At 30.9% G+C, this 20,637-nt stretch overlaps 2 protein-coding genes across 3 annotated transcripts in view; one reads left to right on the forward strand and one right to left on the reverse strand.

The window, feature by feature from the left end:
- Positions 1–812: 812 nt before the first annotated feature.
- On the reverse strand, positions 813–11,315 carry LOC114333139 (uncharacterized). Its single transcript, XM_028282966.2, has 2 exons — positions 11,156–11,315; positions 813–1,201 (listed from the first exon to the last, which is right to left on the reverse strand). The coding sequence occupies exons 1-2, from the start codon at positions 11,183–11,185 to the stop codon at positions 896–898; spliced, it is 336 nt and encodes a 111-aa protein (XP_028138767.1). The 5' UTR covers positions 11,186–11,315; the 3' UTR covers positions 813–895.
- LOC114333137 (uncharacterized) overlaps positions 3,013–20,637 on the forward strand; it is a 78,129-nt gene continuing 60,504 nt past the window's right edge. Inside the window, exon 1 of one of the 2 annotated variants that reach the window (XM_050649503.1) lies at positions 3,013–3,016. The gene's annotated coding sequence lies outside the window, so the exon portion shown is untranslated. Of the gene's footprint in view, positions 3,017–3,766; positions 3,771–20,637 lie in introns of those variants that run through there. The other variant, XM_028282964.2, reaches the window with a different exon arrangement.

Raw genomic sequence — 20,637 nt, forward strand, 5'->3', positions numbered from 1 at the left:
TTAAAATTGAAAAAACGAAAAATGGCGATTTTCAAGGCTTAATTACTCGGTTAAAAGTTATTATCATGAATGCCAGAAAGTGACTAAATTAAAGTTTAAAGCCACCCCTACAAGAACCTGAAGAAATTTCTGTCATTATTTTATTACTCAGCTGTTATTTTTACGTAATAATAATGAGCGCCATGCACGTACTAGGTGGCCGTCAATTATTGTGAGTGCGAAAGAGATGCCATTCCGGCAGTCCAATCGTGCATCTTACTCGGACTCACATTTACAGCCGCGTCAATACGATCTTACCGCTCATTATTATTACTTTAAAATAATAGCTTAGTAATAAAATAATGACAAACATTTGTTCAGGATCTTGTAGCAGGAGCTTTAAACTTTGATTTAGTCACTTTCTGACATTCATAATAATAACTTTTAATAAGTGATTTATTAAGCCTTGAAAATCGCCATTTTTCGTTTTTTTCAACTCTAGAGAAAAACTATAAGAGATCTTTTTTTTTCAGAATGGTCCAAAAAATCATCGTCCGAGCCAATAATATTGGTTTTTGCAATTTGAACAAAAAAAATTGTTCAAAAAAATTTGGACCACTTTTTGCGTGGGCGACTTCTTGAACCTAATTCTAGGATGTCTCACGAATGTGATAAAGCAAAAAAATCTCATGGGAATATTTTTTCCAACAAACCTGCCGATTTCGCCTTGTCTATAAGAAATTTTTGAGTTTGTTTATCAGAACTGAAAAGGCCACGGTGACGTAGCTGGCGCCTCGACTGTATGCGAATCAACCCAATAATAAAGTAAAATATCAGTCAAACATAAGATTTATTGAAACAGCATAGTAAAAGAAATATATAGGTCCATGTATTATTATCATCTAGTCGAATAATATTAATAATATGGTGGACATACTCTTCGACCATATGAAAAGGTGCAACTTATTCTGGGTCCTCCGAATTGGTATCCTGGTTGGAAAACTGGTGGAAAAACTGCTCCGCCAATATATCCGCCATTTAGACCTTGACCATTTAGACCTAGACCATTTAGACCTAGACCATTTAGACCATCATCGTAATGGAAGTAATTGCTTTTACTGGAGGACTTTTTTTCATTGTTGTGGCCTATTATTACTGCTCTCAATAAGTCATCGTTGACATCCACGGGAATTGTCCAGATCGTGGATACGTTAAGAAGAACCTAAAAAGTAAAGTATATACAATAAATATTTTGACATCTAAATTATGTTGTAACCAACAGAGATAATATTTATATCTCCTTCTACGGCACTACAGCCCAAATTGAGCCTTGGCCTCCTTTATTTTTTGCCTCCATCCTTGTTTGTCTGTGGCTGCTCTTTTCCACACACGGACTCCTAAAAGGGCTTGTGCGTCGCTGTTTACTGTGTCTTCCCAGCGATTTCTTGGCTTTCCAACCGGTCTCTTTCCATACATTCTAGCATTTAGTGCTCTTTTTGGTAGCCTATTTTCTCCCATTCTTATCACGTGTCCGGCCCATTGCAATCTTTGTATTCTAATAAAGTGTGACAGGGATGTTTCCCTATTAAGTTGATAAAGCTCGATATTGTGTCGACTTCTGAATATTCCGTTTTCCCTCACAGGTCCTAGTATTCTCCTCAGTACTTTCCTTTCGAATGTGTCGAGTTTGTTTTTGGATGTTTCTTTCAGGACCCATGCTTCACCACCACAGCATGCTATTGATCGAATTAGGGTTTTATAGATGCTGATCTTTGTATTTCGGTGGACACTTTTAGACCGAAATATATGGGAGAGGGAAAAATAAGCTCAGTTTGCCTGCGTTATTTTCTTCCGTATTTCTCCATCTTCTGATCCGTCGGCATATAAATATTTCTACTTCCAGGTATGTAAACTTTCCACCCGTTTCAATGTCATCTTCATGTATAATGTTTTATGGGACTATATTTCTTCTCGTCTTTGTCGTTACTTTTGTTCTTTCTGTGTTCATTTTCAGACCTAGCATTTTTGTTTGCGTTTTTAACTCTGCGTATGTTTTCTGTGTTCCTGTTGATGTTCTACTCATAATATTAATACTATCGGCATAATCTGCCAGTTGAACCGTTCGGTTAGTCAGTAAGTTTCCACGTCCACTTTGCATTTGTCTAACTGCATACTCTAGTGCTAGGTTAAACAATGTTGGGGCCAGCCCATCCACCTGCTTTAGTCCCTGTGAAATTTTGAAAAAGTCTGTCCTGCGGTTTTGTATTCGTACACATGCCTGAGTTGCATCCGTTGTAGCTTTAATGAGTCTAGTTAGCTTGTGTGGTATTGAAAATTCAGCCAATATACAGAATAGTTTGTTCCTTTTGACTGAGTCGTTTGCCTGTTTGAAGTATAAAAACACGTTGTGAACATCAATGTCGTGCTCCCATAATTTGCTCAAGATCTGCTTGACTGTAAATATTTGATCCGCTGTCGATCTTCGCCGTCGGAAGCCCATCTGATACTCTCCAATAATATTTTCTGCTAGTGGTTGGAGCCGCTGGTTTATAATATACGTGAGGACTTTATATGTACAGCATAGTAGAAAAATTCCACGGTAGTTTTTGCACTGGAGTTTATTTCCTTTTTGATAGATCGGGCATATTATACTTTTCTGCCAGTCGTCAGGTATTTCCTCTTCTTGCCATATGTCTTTGATAAGCGCGTGGATATGACCTACTAGGTTGTCGCCACCTACCATATACATTTCTGCTGGTATTTCGTCAACTCCCGGGGCTTTATGGTTTTTCAGAACTTTAATAGCTTCGAGAACTTCCTCTATGGCTGTAAATTATTATGTTGAAACCAACACAGATAATATTATACGTCCATCAAAAATAATCTATGCCTCAACTCAAGAGATGTAGGTTAGGGTGGTGCGAAAAAAGTCAAGTTGATAATTCCATGTCGTTATAGCGCGGAAAAGTTGCGATTGGTAATTATAGGAAACACAAAATAAAATTATTTAAATTATTCAATTATTTATCTTCCGATCCAGCAACGGGCCTAAATTATGGAAAAAAACAAGAAATTTTACCTTTTTTCAAAATTTTTTATTTATACCCCATGTATGATTTATTTATCACTATAATAAAATTTATTGACAGTTTGCATTGTTGAATAATAAAAAAATAAACTAAAAAGGGTAGGTTGGCTGTATACCATATAGTTAAAAAAAACTCAAACATGAAGTAAAAACCACTTCTATGTAATTGGTATATTATAAAAATTTTAGAAATCCCAATGAATTGAAAAAATGTGTCCAATTCAGAACGATTTCGGACCTATCGGTCCATCATCAGTGAATTCGAATACTTGCTAACTAGCCCCAGAACCAAAAAATGGTTGAAATTATAATTCGGTCTACATTATGTTGTAGTGATATTGAATAGGCTAAACGCCGATGTTAAAAGATATAACCTCCGGGAACATGGTGAAACTCTACCAGGAAACTTAATCAACCATCTTAGACCAACGTATACTACCAAGTGTCAAAAGTTTGTAAGGAACTCTATGGAGTGACATTGACAGTAGAGAAGAAGGTAGTCGATTTTCAAAGGTGTGAAACCAAAGGTCATGATACAAAACAATACGGATCGATAGGTACGAAAACTTTCTGAATTGGACACAATTTTTCAACCCATTGGGATTTTTAAAATTTTTAATAAATAAACCAATTACATAGAAGTGGTTTTTACTTCATGTTTCATAAAAAATAGTTTTACGCACTTAACGAATATCTTCCGATCCCGCAAGGACAATCAAGATCTATATAAAATATGATATTTTTGATTGTTTTGATGAATTAAAAATATTTAGTCATCTAAGATTTCTGTTACATTGTGCAGCTCTTCTCTTATTTGGGTATTGTATGACAATATATCTAACAACCCAGAACTCACCACGAGGATTTGGCTGCACTTTCAGCTCTACCAACATCCTTGGCTGCAACCAACCAATGAGTGTGTATTTTTTTACGATATTTACATATTTACATTTCTTTTTCATCTGTTTGTGTGCAACTTTTAAACGAAAACTTTGCTTGCTACAGCTTGCATGTGGCATGGATGGATAGTTTTGTACATTCCAGTCTGGCATATCGCCTTATGTAATGCAATATCTTCATTTGAAACTTTTCGAAGAAGTGGTGGAGAAGATATTTTTGCAGCCTTCCAGTCTATTATTTCAGTGTAGTCCTGTGCTTCAAAATTCAAAGTAGAAGGGATGCAATTTATAATAATTTTGTCTGGCCTTGGCTTTAGTCTGCCTCTCTTTTAAAACTCTCCTTAGCCCCAGCTCTCTAATGTGTTTCCTTTCGTCAGAATCGTTGTGTTTCATTTCATAATCATTGCCCTGAGTAGGTTTTTAGGCTGAGCAAAAATACGCGTTTCTTTTAGTGATAGGAAACATCACTTTCTCAGATAAATATCGAGTCGTTACAATTATTGCTTATCTTAAGAGCCTACTGATAGCAAAATATTTGACAAAAGGAAATTCATTATGGAGCCAGTGCTAAGGTAGTGCTAAAAACCACGCAGACTAAAACCAAGGGCAAAATCATTAGAAATTTCATTACTCCACTTTAAATTTTGAAGCACAGTACTACACTGAAATAATAGACTGGAATATTGCAAAACTATCTTACCCTAAAGTTGGTCACGCAAACATCGTCTAATGTATTTGGGCTCCAATAAAGGGATAGATTCACCAGGCATCAAGATCCATGTTTACCACCAAATCACAATAAAATGTTGGCGTTTAAAATCTGGACACTAACAGAAGAAAAAGAAATGTACAAAAAATATGTAAATAATCTAAAGTGCAACCACTTCCTCGTGGTAAGTCCTAGGTTGTTTAAATGTCATACAATATCTAAGCAAACGAAGAGCAGCACAATATGTAACAGAAAAATGAGAAAATTAATGTTTTTTAGTTTATCAACTGGTGTCCACCTTTGTAACAATACCTAAAACAATATATGCCAAAGATTGTTCAGACTATAGGACAATATCACTAATAAGCGATACCCTCAAAATATTTCTAAAGGTGATTCATGGAAGATTATACACAAAGCTAGAAAATGATATGGATGATACCCAATTTGGGTTCCGCAAAGAACTTGGAACAAGAGAGGCAATGTTTGCATTTAATGTCCTCTCTCAAAGATGCATAGATATGAACCTGGATGTTTATTCCTGTTTCATCGACTTCGAAAAAGCGTTCGACAGAGTCCGACATGAAAAACTAATAGAATTATTGAAAAACAGATATATAGACAGACGAGACTAACGAATTATCATCAATCTGTATTGGAATCAAAAGGCCAATATAAAGATAGACGAACAAGAGTCCGAGAATATTGATATAAAGAGAGAGGTAAGACAGGGTTGTGTACTGTCGCCGCTACTGTTTAACATGTACAGTGAAGCCATATTTCAGGAAGCGATAGCGGAAGTAAGTGATGGAATCTCTATAAACGGAAGAACAGTAAATAACATAAGATTCGCTGATGACACCGTTATAATGGCAGACACCCTTGAGTCGCTACAAGAATTGTTAAATAGAATTAACGATTATTGCATTCGATATGGACTCAAAATAAACAAGAAAAAAACTAAATTTATGATTGTCTCAAAAACACAACATGGAAATGAAAGGTTAATACTAGAGCAAACCCAAATAGAAAAAGTAAAGACATACAAATATCTGGGAACCTGGGTTGATGACAAAAATGACCAAAGCAAAGAAATTAAAGTCCGAATTGAAACTGCAAGGCAAGCATTTATAAAAATGAAGACACTAATTACAAACAAAGACCTTCAGTTGCCTCTCAGATTGAGGGCTCTAAGATGCTACATATTTTCTATATTACTATACGGAATGGAAGCTTGGACATTGAAAAGGCAACATATAAGAAAAATAGTAGCGTTCGAAATGTGGTGTTACAGAAGAATGTTGAAAATTCAGTGGGTTCAAAGGATTACCAATGTTGAAGTGCTACGACGTTGAAGGATCCAAGGAAAAAGAAGCATAGGAAGAAGACGCATCTCCTGGCTGAGGAACCTTACAGAATGGTTTAACTGTAGTTCATTACAACTGTTCAGAGCAGCAGCCAACAAAGTGACCATAGCCATTATGATATCCAACCTCCGCTAGGAGATGGCACTTTAAGAAGAAAGAAGTTTATCAAAATGATCAAAAATTTCAAATTTTTATAGATTTTGATTGATTTTGCGGGATCAGAAAATATGCATATATATGCATACAAATATTTTTTTATTATTCATCCATGCAAACTATAAATAAATTTTACTATAGCGATATGTACTAAACTATAAACTAAACATACATTAAAGATAAATAAAAATGTTTGAAAATAAGTAAAATTTCATTTTTTTCATAATATTTAGGCCCGTTGAGGGATCGGAAGATAAACTCCGATTTGAATAATTTTTACTTTGTTTTTCTTGTGATTACCAATCGCAACTTTTCCGAAGTATAGCGACACGGAATTATAAACTGGACTTTTATCGCACCACCCAAATATAGGTAGCGACCATAGCCTAGTATTATGTAAAATTAGACCAGGATTAATCTGTAAAAAAACGTCTATTTTTGGATATGAGAGGTGGCATTCGGCTTTTTGCAGATACAGTTAGGTGACACCTTCAGTAGTAATAGCTGACTTATCCTCCTTCTCAAGTATGCCCGGAACATTAATAAAAAAATTAAAATGTTTAAAACTTTCGAAAAACAACGATTTTTTTCTGCTTTCTTTGCTTATAACTTTAAAACGATTCATTTTGGAACGAAGTCGCACAGTAATAAAATAAAGATAATTGAATTTTGTATGATATACGATGGGTTAAAAATGTCTTAAGGTATTACCTTTTCTGCAATATAGCAATAAATACAAAATAAGGGGGCGAAATGCGCCTGTTGTTATTCAATGTGTCTCAACCACTTAGGTGGCACTTAGAACCTTAGTAATTCGCTAAGAAAATTCTTATAACTTACCTAAACGGTCTACCAAATTTCATTAAAATTGACTTAATAGATTTTGCATAATAAATTCGCAATCTAAATGTTTTTAAAAACGTTCATATTTTTAAAATCTTTCTGAACACAAAGTAGACCATTTAGAAGTTGGCTAATTTTTTTACATACAAAGAGGTGCTTTACCTATATAATACACTTTACAGAATTAAAATCGGATTATTTAAGGGGCCTCAGCAATGTTTTAAATTTATAAAAAAAATTTGGCTTATAAACAAATATATATAATGTAATAATAAAAAATATAGTATAATAATAAAAAAATTAATTTTTAGCAATGCAAATAATTAAAACCGGTATAATTTGACTTGAACTTTCAAATGCTGTCAGCAGAATTTTATTTTGTAATCAAAAGTTATTCGCGTTCACAAATTGCAATTTTTCGATTTTTTGAAAGTTCCACCGCGTTTACCTCGAAAACTATGCATCCTACGAAAAAACTTGTAAGAACATTTTTTGCTTAGAATTACCCAAGAAATACAAAAAATGTTTTATTTGAAGCCTGTAGCACCCCCTCCTGGCCACAGCACTAATTTGTTTATAAGCCAAAAAATTGTTTATAAATTTAAAACATTACTGACGCTGATTAAATAATCCGATATCAATTCTGTAAAGTGCATTAGATAGGAGTGCTTTGTCATACGTAAAAAATTGACAAATCTGTGTATGTTCTAGTTTTTGTTGTGCAAGGTTTTAAAAAATTTAATTTAAAAAAAAAAGTTTAGATTGCAAAATTATTATGCAAAATCTAGTAAGTCAATAATATATAATTATTATTAATATTTATCTAATATAATATCAATAATAAGTATATATTAGATATATATATAGATATATATAGATATATATACAATAAGTATATATTAATAATATAATATCAATAATAAGTAAATATTTATCTAATATAAATCATTCAAAGTTTATAATTTTTAGTGACAGTAAAAGTTCTCTTAGTAAAATTAGTGCTATAAATCCTAAATCAAAAGTGAACTACATTGAATTATATATCATAAATAAAATTAAAGAACTTCAGCAACAAGGAAAGTCTGTTAAGTTGGCATGGGTTAAAAGCCACTGTGGAATAACTGGAAATGAAATGGTAGATGAATTGGCTAAAAACGCGGTGACACAAGGAGTATTAACCCATTATCTTTGTACGCCAAAAGATATTGAATCAAATTTATTCAAAGAGATTAAGAAAGAATGGAAAGAAAGGTATATTGATGAAAACGTAAATACAGGAAACCACTACAGATCAATCAGAAACTATATAACGGATAAACCTTGGTTTTCTAAAATGGAGTCGACAAAAGATATGATAAGAACCATATGCAGAATGAGATTTGACCACTGTCTTACTCCATCATATTTATTTAAAATTAGTATAGCTGATAGTCCACAATGTATTTGTGGACAGTTGGGCAATCTACAACACAAAATTTTGACCTGTTCTCTTATCTCTAATAAAGTTAATATGTTTTTAAATTCACTGTATTCTTTGACTGATGTCCACCATCCCATTAATTTAAATTATTTATTAACATTAGAAAATAATGAGTTGGTATACCGACTATTGTATAAACATATTTTAGATATTAAGCTTAAATTGTAATTGTAAAATATAGAGTAAGTATTTCTTGTAAATTGTTATATGTTAAAAGAAAAAGAAAAGAAAAGAAAAGAAAAAAAAAGAAAAGAAATATAAAAAAAATAATAACATAAAAATAAAAAAAAAAATAAAAAATAATAAAAAAAAAAGAAAGAAAAAATATAAAAAAAAAGATATATAAAAAAAATAGAAAAAAAATATAATAATTAAAAAAATATAAAAAAAATATGTAGATAAAAATGAATGACGAACTTGGACAGTCCATAGTAAAATAGCTTTCGAATGAAGTAGAGGGCTAAAGAAGAATGTTGCAGTTTTTGCTGTGGAACTCTGAGAACATCATTTGGAAAAAAATTAATAAAAATATATATATATATAAAAAATTATTAAAAAAAAAATACAAAAATAATTATTTATTAGTAGAATTGTTTATTATATTAGTATTAGTTTTAGGATAAGATACGAAAAAATGACTAATAAAATAAAAAATAGTAAAATTGGCGAATGGATTTAGTGTCCGCAGTCATATAAACCCAAACAAACAACAACAACTAGTAAGTCAATTTTAATGAAATTTGGTGGACGGTTTTAGCACATTACAAAAATTTTCTAAGCGAATTAGGAAGGTTCCAAGTGTAACCTAAGTGATGGAAAAACATTGAATAAAGACAGGCTTGTTTTGTCCCCTTATTTTAAATTTATTCCTATTTTGCAGCAAGGGTGATAAATTAAGACATTTTTAACCAATCCTATCTGATAGAAAATTTAATTATCTTTGTTTTATTCTTATACGACTTTGTTCCAAAATGAATAGTTTTAAAGTTAGAAGCAAAGAAAATAAAAAAAAATTATTTTTGAAATTATTAAATATTTAATTTTTTTTAATAATATTCCCGACATATTTGAAAAGGAGCATACCTAAGTCAATTATTATTAACGAAGTTATCACCTAACTTTATCCGCATAAATCCGAATGCCACCTCTCACATCCACCTAAAAACAGATCCTTCCTGTTCTAAATAGGAATCATGATGAAATACTCTACACCTAAGAGAGCACGAAAACAAACAAAAATCAGAGTCGAAGGACTAAATACGGAATCCACGGAAGACGTATATAAAAAAAGAAAAAAACGGTAAAATCCTGTATAAAAGGTATATTTAAAAACCCTCAAAAGGGCCACATAAAATTCACATAACTAGTTTTCGACTGCTTTATCAGTCATTATCAGTGCTTACGTGCAATGTACATGCTAACCAGCAAGATAGTATTATACAAAAATATGTGGGTCAAAGCCCAGTAAAAGTAGTCCGTCAAGAAAACATTGGTTTAAAATGCTACCTTAAGCCTGGTTGTTTAAAATATTTTCTAATTTGGCCTAAGTAACATCTGAGATGTAGATATGACTTGTTAACATGTTGGAAGTGAGACGGCAAGTGCACTTGCCGTAAGCACTGATAATGACTGGTAAACCAGTCGAAAACTAGTTATATGAACTTGATGTGGACCTTTTGAGGGTTTTTAAATATACCTTTTATACAGGATTTTACTGTTTTTTTGTATCACATGGTATACAGCCAACTACAGGAAAACTTTTTCCTTGTGGATAAAAAAAAGAGTATCAGAGTTGATTGCTGATAATAACATATTAGAAAACGATAACATCGAAGAAAAACTGACAAAAACTCAAAGATAACACAATCAACGCCGCAACAGAATCACTTGGAAAGAGGAAAGTAACGATACTAACATATCAAAAAAAAAACCTCATGGCTTAGGAGGAAGTGAAGATAAAATATGAAGAAAAGGAAAAAGCTTTTTTACAATACTGAACACAACAAACACAGCAGGCATGTAATCACTACAAACGAATCAGAAAAGGAACGAATACTTTAGTCAGACAAATAAAAAAGGAACACTGCAGAGTTTCTCAAAACAGATGGAACGCGACTTTTACGGAACATAAAAAGAAGTATGGAGAATGATCAGAGGACAAAGAAAGGAGATGTACGAATTCATAAAAATGAAACATTAACACAGCAGTTTAAAATTCTAATATAAATCTGAGGCGTAGATTGGAATATGCTGGTATCTGATCGGTCTATATGGGCGGTGGCGTAGCTAAAGATTGGGGGAACCCTCCCGCGACAATTTTTGTGGGCCCCTGTATTATAAACCTAACGACAACTAATAACAGTATAATTACTAAAATATGTGTGAATGAAAAATATTTGGCATTTCTTTAAAATCTTCATCAGTTAGTGTTTAGTAGATTCATCAGTAGATTTTTTGGGAATAGACATGAAACCTAGTGTACCTACATGTATCTTAATCCTACAAACCCATTAGTAAGTTGTTTGAAAACATTAACTTCAAAACTTTTTTTGCTAATAGGTAAAACGACTGCGTAATTTTAGTATTTAGATAGATAAGAAGTCAATTTAGGTAACACAAATTATGAAGGCTTACCAGAATCACAGCAAGGATGTAAGACTTCATTTTTGAAATTGGTACACGTTAATTAATAACCGAAATTTTTGACTTACTTATATACTAGAAACAACAATAGGTTTGGTACATTGCAATTAAAATATTTAATTAAAAATGAAATATTAGGAAAGCACTTACTTTCGCCCACTGTGGCTATATTTTGGTACTTAATATAGTTATAAAATTTTACCACAATTTTAATTTTAACAAAAATTTAATTAATTAATTCATTGTATAAATTGTTTTGAGATACTTTTATTAGTTTTAAATGTATTATTGTTTCATTGTCTCATTGATTAATTATAATGGGAAGTAAAAAAATACTTATTAGTAACTTATCAAAATGATTTACTTATTAACAATAATAAAATTAAAAATAATTAAAAATATTTGCACCGTCAAAATAGAGATCTAATTTGTTTAAAAAATTATATTCTAATTTAATCCGAAACGTTGGACATATTATTAGTTATATTAAAGGGTAAGAATTTTTTCAGGATTTTTAACGGGAACGATAGATAACTGGACCATCTTCTTCTTTAAGTACTATGCCCAAATTTAAGGCGTGGGTAGCTTCCACGACAATTTGCCGATATCGTCCCTGATCTTGCGCGGCCTGTATTACAAGTTAGCCCATTGACGAAGGTTTCGCAGCCATGAATATTACCAATTCCTCTTTTTCCGTCGATCTTTCCGTTGAGTATTAACTGCAGAATTCTGTATCTGCTACCTCTCATTATGTGCCCGAGATATTCAAGTTTTCTCCTTTTTATCATCTAGATTAAGTCACCTTCGTCTTGACCTACATTGTTTCAAATGCGTTGAACCCAAGATATTCTGAGCATTCTACGATATGACCACATCTCGAAGGCTCCTAATTTGTGCATCATGTTAACCTTCATGATCCAGGTTTCACATCCATATAGTAATACAGGATACACATAACATTTCAGGAACTTGATTCTTAGTTGTAAATTCAACTGGGAGTTGCTCAGAATAGATCTAAGTTTCATAAATGCTTCTCTTGCAATTTATATACGAGTTTTAATATCTTCATCTGGATTTAGTGTCTTATTTATCCAACATTCTAGGTATTTAAAATGGTTAACTTTTGTTATCGATTCATTAGTGACAATTACTAGCATAAGGCAGACGTCTGGTTTGCTAAACGCCAGTAACTTTGTCTTTGTTGTATTTCTGCTAAGTCCGTTATTAAAGCATTCTCTAGTGACTCGATTTATAAGGAATTAAAGATCTTCGATACCTTCAGCCGTGGTGGCGGTGTCGTCTGCATATGTGATGTTGTTAATAGTTTCTCATCCGATTCGAACTCCACATTGTCCATCCAAGGTTTCGTTAAAAATTATTTCTGAGTATACGTTAAACAAAGTTGAGGATAACACACAACCCTGTCTGACACCTCTTTGAATGCAAATTTTGTCTGTTTCTTTGTCATCTAAAAGAATAGAAGCTTCTTTATTCCAATATAGATGTTGTAAAAGTCTCAGATCTATATTATATTCCAATTATTTCTATATATTCAACCAGCCTATCATATTGAACCTTATCAAACGCCTTCTCAGAATCTATAAAGCGGGCGTAAATTGGTTTCTGTACTTCTCATGGCCGTTGAAGTAATATTAGCGATGACCAATTGGACCATATGCATATAAATTATCTTTACCGATACTATATCGTGCCTAGTGATGTAACAGTCTTCTCCACGTTTGATCTTTTTATATAGAATATAAATATGCTTTATTGTCACTGAAAATTTTAAAAATTTTATGGACAAATCTTACATAGATTCAAAAAGTAACAATAACAAATACAATTTAGGAAAATTACAAAAATCTTCAATATTATAAAATAAATAAGAGGTAATGCAAGTAAAATAAAGGCAATAAGTTGCAAAATTTAAAAAAATTGCAAATTGCACATACTAAAAAAAATAAAATACAACTTAGTAATAAGTTTAAGCTGTTACACATTATGACACCAAAATATAGATAAAAATACTTAGTTACTTGTACATAGACATACATAGAGGTATTGTAATTTCTTAGTTATTCATTAAGAGACTCTCATACTGAATAATAGGGTCTTTTAGATAGATAGGCTTCTGTCATTTTAAGGAACTTGGGGAAGGATGTTGTAGCTTTAAGTTGTAAAGGTAAATGATTTGTGGAATATAATATAGATTTCTTTACTAACAACTGAGTGAACAAGGTCGGTAAATAGACATCAAAGATTAAATTTCTGGCGAATTAGTCAAAATTAGGTCTTGCTTGAAAGACATGCAAATTAAGCAAACAGTTTCTAAAATATATAAAGAAAGAAGTGTTAAAATTCCGTGATCTTTGAATTAGCTTCTGCAATGTATTGGCCTTCTCAGGCTAAACAGATATCTTATTGCTCTTTTTTGTAATTTAACAATAACATCAGATTGAGTAGCTGTATTAAACCCCATGTAGCATGGACACAGAAGAAAATGAACATGGAGGTATTTTGAGAAACGAGCAAAGAATGCGAAACAAAAAACACAATAAAAATAAAAAATAGTTACAATATCTACGACACGTAATGAGAGGACAGCGATATGAAATACTAAGACTGATAATACAGGAAAAGATAAGAGGTTAACGGAGTATATATGAAGGAGGAGAGTATTATGGTTGAAGAATTTAAGGGACTGGTTTAAATGCAGTTCTATATAACTCTTTCGAGAAGCGGTAGATAGAGAAAAGTTAGTGATGATGATATCCAACCTTCGATTACGAGACGGAACTTAAAGAAGAAGACTAGAACCCCAAAAACGAAGACCGTATAGAAGATGAGACACGAAAAAAGAAATATATATGTTATTTTAGAAGATGCTAAATTGATATCATTCGAAACAGATCTTATCGTGAAAGCTGAGGCGAATTTCTTACTTAACACATCGATCTTAAGGGATTATTTGAGGTTGCGGTCCAAAAAAAAAATACAAGGAATTTTACAGAATTGACGATGCTGATTGAAGTAAGGGTTGAAGATCTCCTTTTCAGTATAATGCTACTGTCTTATCCACGTTAAAAGAGAGTAAATTAGAGTCAGACCAGGTTTTTATTGTAAGTAGATCAGAAGTGATAGTTGCATCATTTTTATTTATGAACAATAACATTTCAAAAAAAGCTCTTTGAAATAAACAAATTGAAAAAAATTTAAACTAATTGACGAATCGTCTTCAAATTTGTTGTGCATTATATGGATTGTTGGCTCAACTTTTCATGCAATATCAAATTCTTAAGTTCATTTTCGCAAAAGTTATAGACATTTTTTATTTTCTAAATTTTAGTCTTTTCTGCAATTTCAGAAACAAAAAATGATCGGACCTAAATTCAAAAACTGCCATTTTAAACCTTTGCTCATCTACTAAAAGCAGAATACTCTAAATAAGATATCTAATTAACCTATTTCTACCTGTAGCGATTTAAACAAAAAAACTACCATTTTTGACCCTTATTTGTTAATAACTAAAATTTGACGGGTATTTTATCACCTGTCAAAATTCCTGTCATTTGACATATTCTACATGTTCCACTCATTAAAACGCCCATTTGGTGATAAATAGCAGTCTGATTTTTGCATGAGAGTTTAATCTCTGTTCGAAGAGTTTAAGTCTGTTCTGTCGGACAAAATAAATGTGCCGTTTTCGTAATGTGACCGTTCCAAATTTTTAACCTGTTCCACAATTAAAACTGCCCCTGTTACAGTATTTCCATATATTAAAGTTTATCCTATTAGACACCCTTAAGCTATTAATAAATTTTCAGCTTGCTATTAATCAACTTTTTTTTCATACGCGGGATCCAGACCTATAACGTTGTGCGGCTTTTTTAAAAGAGATTATGGTTTTTCAAGATTTTATACTTTTAACGATTTTTTATAATAAAATATAAAAATAAAATAATATAATTATATAGTATATTATATATTATATAATATTATATTATATAGGTATAGTATATATAATATAATACTATATTAAATATTATATATTATATAATACCTAACATAAAAAAAATATTTTTTAATTTTTTACGATTATTTTTGAAATTTCTCATTATAACTTTTTTTTCTTGTACATGCATATACTATATTGCTCAATAAAGAGTGCTTACTTTCTGTTCTTTAAAATGGTGTATCATCTATATTTAAACACATAATGGAAACCGAGTGATTCTTTAATATTCTTTTACCTGTATTAAATTGTTTCTTTTACAAAAATTACATAAACATTAGTCTTAGAAAACATCACTTTAGTTAAAATTATTTAAACGTTGACATTTAAAAAAATTTCAAAATCAAAGTCCATCTCTTCGTTAGCATTAGCTTTAATATCTTTCTCTGGCACCTCAGTTATCTCAGAGTTCCCACAATTAGTACCCATGCACATGCACCCTTTGCAGAATATTGAACAACTAATTCCTATCTTCCTACAACCGTAGTTTTTTGTAAATCCTTTGGTACATTTACATCAGGAGCTTTGACAGTAAATATTGGAATTAATCCATATTTTGAAGTTTGCTCGGCCGAGTCAAGTGGATCCAAAGTATTACCTATAAAAAATAATCCTGAAATAAAAATCATTGCAAGTACTTATTACATTTTGAAAAAGCATATCTTATTCAAAAATAATTCTAGAATTTTTTATAATACACCATTTTAAAGTAAACAGAATAAGCTTTATTTTTTATTATATATACCTAAATGTAGAAAAAAAGTTTAATGGGAAATTTAAAAAATAATCGTAAAAAATATAAAAACTCATTAAAAGTATAAAGTCTTGAAAAAGATAACCTCTTTAACAGAAATCGTACAACATTATACAGTAGATCATTTTAAAGGTAATTGATTTCTATTGCTCCTCCATATACCATTGCATATGCCTAAAGTTGCATAGAGAAAAGTTGCAGAACAATATTTGCGAAATAACAAGGAAAATTGCCCAAAATTTCTCTGAGTGGCGAAATTTGAAAAATCATATTTCGAAAACTGTAAATCCTAATGACCTCTACTAAACATCATTTTAAAGAGAAAATATGTAAGTCTCTTTTTTGTGAAGCAATGCCTATATCTATATCCCCCTGGACAAAAGTTATGGAACAAAAAACAAAATTTCTTTCTTTTGGGTTTCTTTGTTCTTTTTCTTTTGAATATATTTTTGTAAAAAAAAGTATCTTTGACTTTAAAAAGTTATATTTAGATAGAAAATTTAACCAGGAACAATTTTTATGTAGACGTGTTTGTACCAAAAGTGCATAGAACTCACCCTAATGTAACGTGTGCCCAGGGACTAATTTACCCATTTCTCAAAAACGCACCCCTTTAAATTGTAGCACTCCGCGGTTTTTTCATATATAGAGATTCACTGACCATATGAAATAATAAAACCCCGTTAACGTTGTAGTTCCTTTCTATAGTACATAATCAATAGCCTACAGGTATATTTTGTTTAAAAATGATTTCTAAATTTAATTTTGTTAAGTAATGTTAATATTTAATAATAAACAGCAATAAAACATTTGAAAATATTACATATTTACATTTTTTAAATATTTTGTTGAACTCCTGACCTTAATCACATGGAAAATATTTGGGAGCTTTTAAAACGAGAAATTTCCCATGAAAACATCACCAACGAAATTGTTTTGATTGCAGAACTAATAATATATTATTGGAACCACAATGAAAAATTGAAGCAAAGTGAATATAACTGCGTTCAAGGTATGCCAAGAGGGGTACTAAAAGTAATCAAAGTGAAGGGGGGCTCAACAAAATATTAAAAAATCCAAACATGTGATATTTTCAAATGGTTTATTGATGTTTATTATTAAACGTATTGTATTTAGTAATAAACAGCATTAAAACATTTTTAAATATCACAATTTTTATTTTTTTAATATTTTGTTAAGTCCCCTTTAACTTTGATTACCGCTTGTATTCGTCTTGGCATATTTGAAATGTAGTTAAATTCACTTTTATTCAATTTGTCAATGGGTTTCCAATGATATATTAGTTCTTCAATCAAGAAAATCCTGTTGGTGACCTTTTCATTGGAAATTTCTCGTTTTAAAAGCTCCCAAACATTTTTTATGCTATTAAGGTCAGGGAGCTCAACAAAATATTAAAAAATATATTAATATGTAATATTGTCAAATGTTTTATTAGTGTTTATTATTAAATATTTTGTAGTTAATTTTTCGAGCAAAAAAACATTACATACTGTCGGAAAAATGAAGGAATACCCATGAACGATCACATCAATCACTTATTTTGTATTTGCAATACCCATGAACGATCACATCAATCACTTATTTTGTATTTGCTATCTTTATCTATAACATATAGATAAAGATAGCAAATACAAAATAAGTGATTTATGTGATCGTTCATGGGTATTCTTTCATTTTTCTGACTGTCATAAAATTAAATTTAAAAATCATATTTTAAACAAAATGTACCTAGTGGAATAGTTCATTTTGGTAAAAATTCATAGGTGGTCATAATAATATGGCCAGGGACTGTATAGTACCCAAAACACCTATTTGCAACCTGGCTGGTCAAGTGTCCCGAAAACAGGAACATTTTTGCCTTATTTCTCTGGAGTACAGGGAAAATGTTTAAGCTTTGAAAAAATGTGTGAGTTTTATTTCGAAGATCGTTTATTGTGGACCAAGTTTCTATTGTAACACTTTTAAAGCTTTCCAGACGATTGAAATTAGGCTTTTTTAGCTGATTTAATAACCTTAAATAAGTTACTCTGATACGTCTAAAGGTGGGAAACAATTAATATAAAGTAAACTTATAGATTCCTCTCCCTAAATTTCCTACCTCTACTAGTTTCATCTCTTTTTATCTCACAACTTAATATGTTTTTCATCTTTTGCGTTATTTCATCGGTTATTAGTATATACATATTCAGTGACAGAGACGTTGGTAGTAAATTCCTTGATGTACAGTTAATGAACGCATATTCTTGGCTGATATTCAGATAACTTTGATAGCCCAAGATTTGCGATACTTTGGCTTACTTGTAATAAAATGAAATGTCTTATTGAAAATACAAACAAGCTTATTTAAAAAATCACTGAAATAATAGACCCTGTTCATAAAAGAAAAATAAATTCCATTCAGAAATTAAGCATAAATTTTGGAGTTTACGAAAATTCCGAGCGGAAAAATTCCACCTTAACGTCGGGTTTTCGAGGAAGGTTTGCTAAAGATGTTAAACTTCGTATATACTATTTTCATGATCAGATAGTTCCGCATTAATAATTGTATTTTTGCGGGACTATCTGATCAGATCATGATCAGATGGCCCTGCATTAATATAATTTGTATTGATACGGGAATATCTGATCATGAAGTAATTTCAAACTGTTATAATTTTTTCAATTGCAGAGACGCGGTTATTGCCGATAGAGTATAAAATTTTATAATTATTAAGAAATCAAAACTTCAATCAAACTCCCCTTCCAATGACGTTTGAAAATTGTGAAATTTGTTTATAACTTTTTTTATAATAACGTCACGGGGTTTAAAAATATTTAACTTCCGTTTTGATATTAGTTTTCCTAATAATTTTTCACACATTATTAAATATTTAAATAAATTTAATTTTAAATATTTAAAAATTATACAGATATTATGATGCTATCAGCATTTATGCATACAGTAAATATTCTAGAATATTTTGAACGATAATGATTTTCGTATTGACTTTAAGAGGATGGGTACGTATTTTCGGCTGCAATGCTATTAATATGGGGATTCATTTTTTGTATCCTGAGAAAACTAATAAGTATTTTTGAAAAATTTAAACGCAGAATGAAAGATTACGTTACTAGCGAGGGCCGAAAGTCCCTGAGAACTTCTATAATGTTTATTTTAATAAGTTACAAGGGTGAAAAGTTAAGAGAAAATTTTGTGTGATTTTTAATTTCAAATATCTCATTCAAAATAAACTTTTTATTTATTCTAAGGGCCTTTCGGCCCTCGGTAATAATTTAACCTTTCATTTTGCGTTTAAATTTTTCAAAAATATTTATTGGTTTTTTCAGGATTCGAAAAAAATTAACACAATGTCCGTGGTAATATTTTCCAAATCTATCTTTGTCTTACAACGCACTCAGTCAAATATAATATTGTCAGAATATTGTCAGTGACAATCAGTGACAGTTTTAAATATTTGACATGGCATCGGGAATATTTTAAATTGTTGATTAAATAATATTGATTTATAGTGTATTTGATAAATAATTGATTTAAGACGTGAAATTTATAGAAAGTTATTTATTGAGAATATATCAGGATAATAATATTCTGTGATCCAAGTATTTTGTTGTTAAAAATGTTCAAAATTGTAAGCGTTCCATAGTAACAATATATTATTAAAAAATCACTTTAACACTTTTCATCTTTTCTCGATTGAGTATTAGTTTTTGTTTTACTTATAATTTATTACAATCACTGAATATATAGTTGGGGAAAAAATTATCACATTTATTAACTGAATTAATAATTTGCAATTATACAAATAGCAGTTATCCAAGAACATTCAAAAGCCATCTTTTAAGCTAATGATGACATTTTCAAGTAGAATGACATTCTAGTAACGTTTGCATATCCATACCAGTGTTATTTTTACTACACGTAATTTGCCGTGTAAAGACAGAGAAAGTAGGGAGAGCCGTAAAGTATTTGCGAATTATGTACCCATGGCCTTAAATAAACACGTTTGCAACAAATGAACCTTACAAAAATTATTATCACTTGCTTAAACTTCTTATTAAATCTTATGGGTCAAAATTGTTTAGATATTATACTCACTTTTGGTATACGGAGCAATATTGTTAATTATATCAATTTACTATGTCACAACCTGTGGGAAGTAAAAATAGGGGTAGGTCAAAACTCACAGAGGGGTAGACCAAGATGGAAGGATGGTGTAGATGAGGTTGGGAGAAAAATAGGCGCAGCACACTGGCAACGGTTGGCAATGGATGGGACTGACTGGCGTAATAGATTTTGGAAGGACGAGGCTCTTTCGAAGGGCTGTAGCACCATTGATGATGAGGATATCACTTTACTTATTATGTGTTACCAATAAACAATAATGTATATATTATTTTAATAATATATACTAATTAACCTCATTGAATACCTTTAATTTAAAACATTAGTAATTTTATCATTTTCAATAAATTTTTTAAATAGTCAAGGTAATTTAAATTATATAATTGCATATTGCTGGAGTACCCAATTGGTCTCTTTATGGTTTTTTTATAACATACCTACGACTTTTACACATATAAAAGAAAATCCTAAACTAAGAATTTTGACAGAGTATCGAGGAAAGTTACCAACCAAATTTACTATTAAAAAATGAAGTGTGTGATTTTTGTTGCCCTTTTGGT

Source organism: Diabrotica virgifera, chromosome 1 (assembly GCF_917563875.1).
Source record: "Diabrotica virgifera virgifera chromosome 1, PGI_DIABVI_V3a".
NCBI classification, from domain to species: domain Eukaryota; kingdom Metazoa; phylum Arthropoda; class Insecta; order Coleoptera; family Chrysomelidae; genus Diabrotica; species Diabrotica virgifera.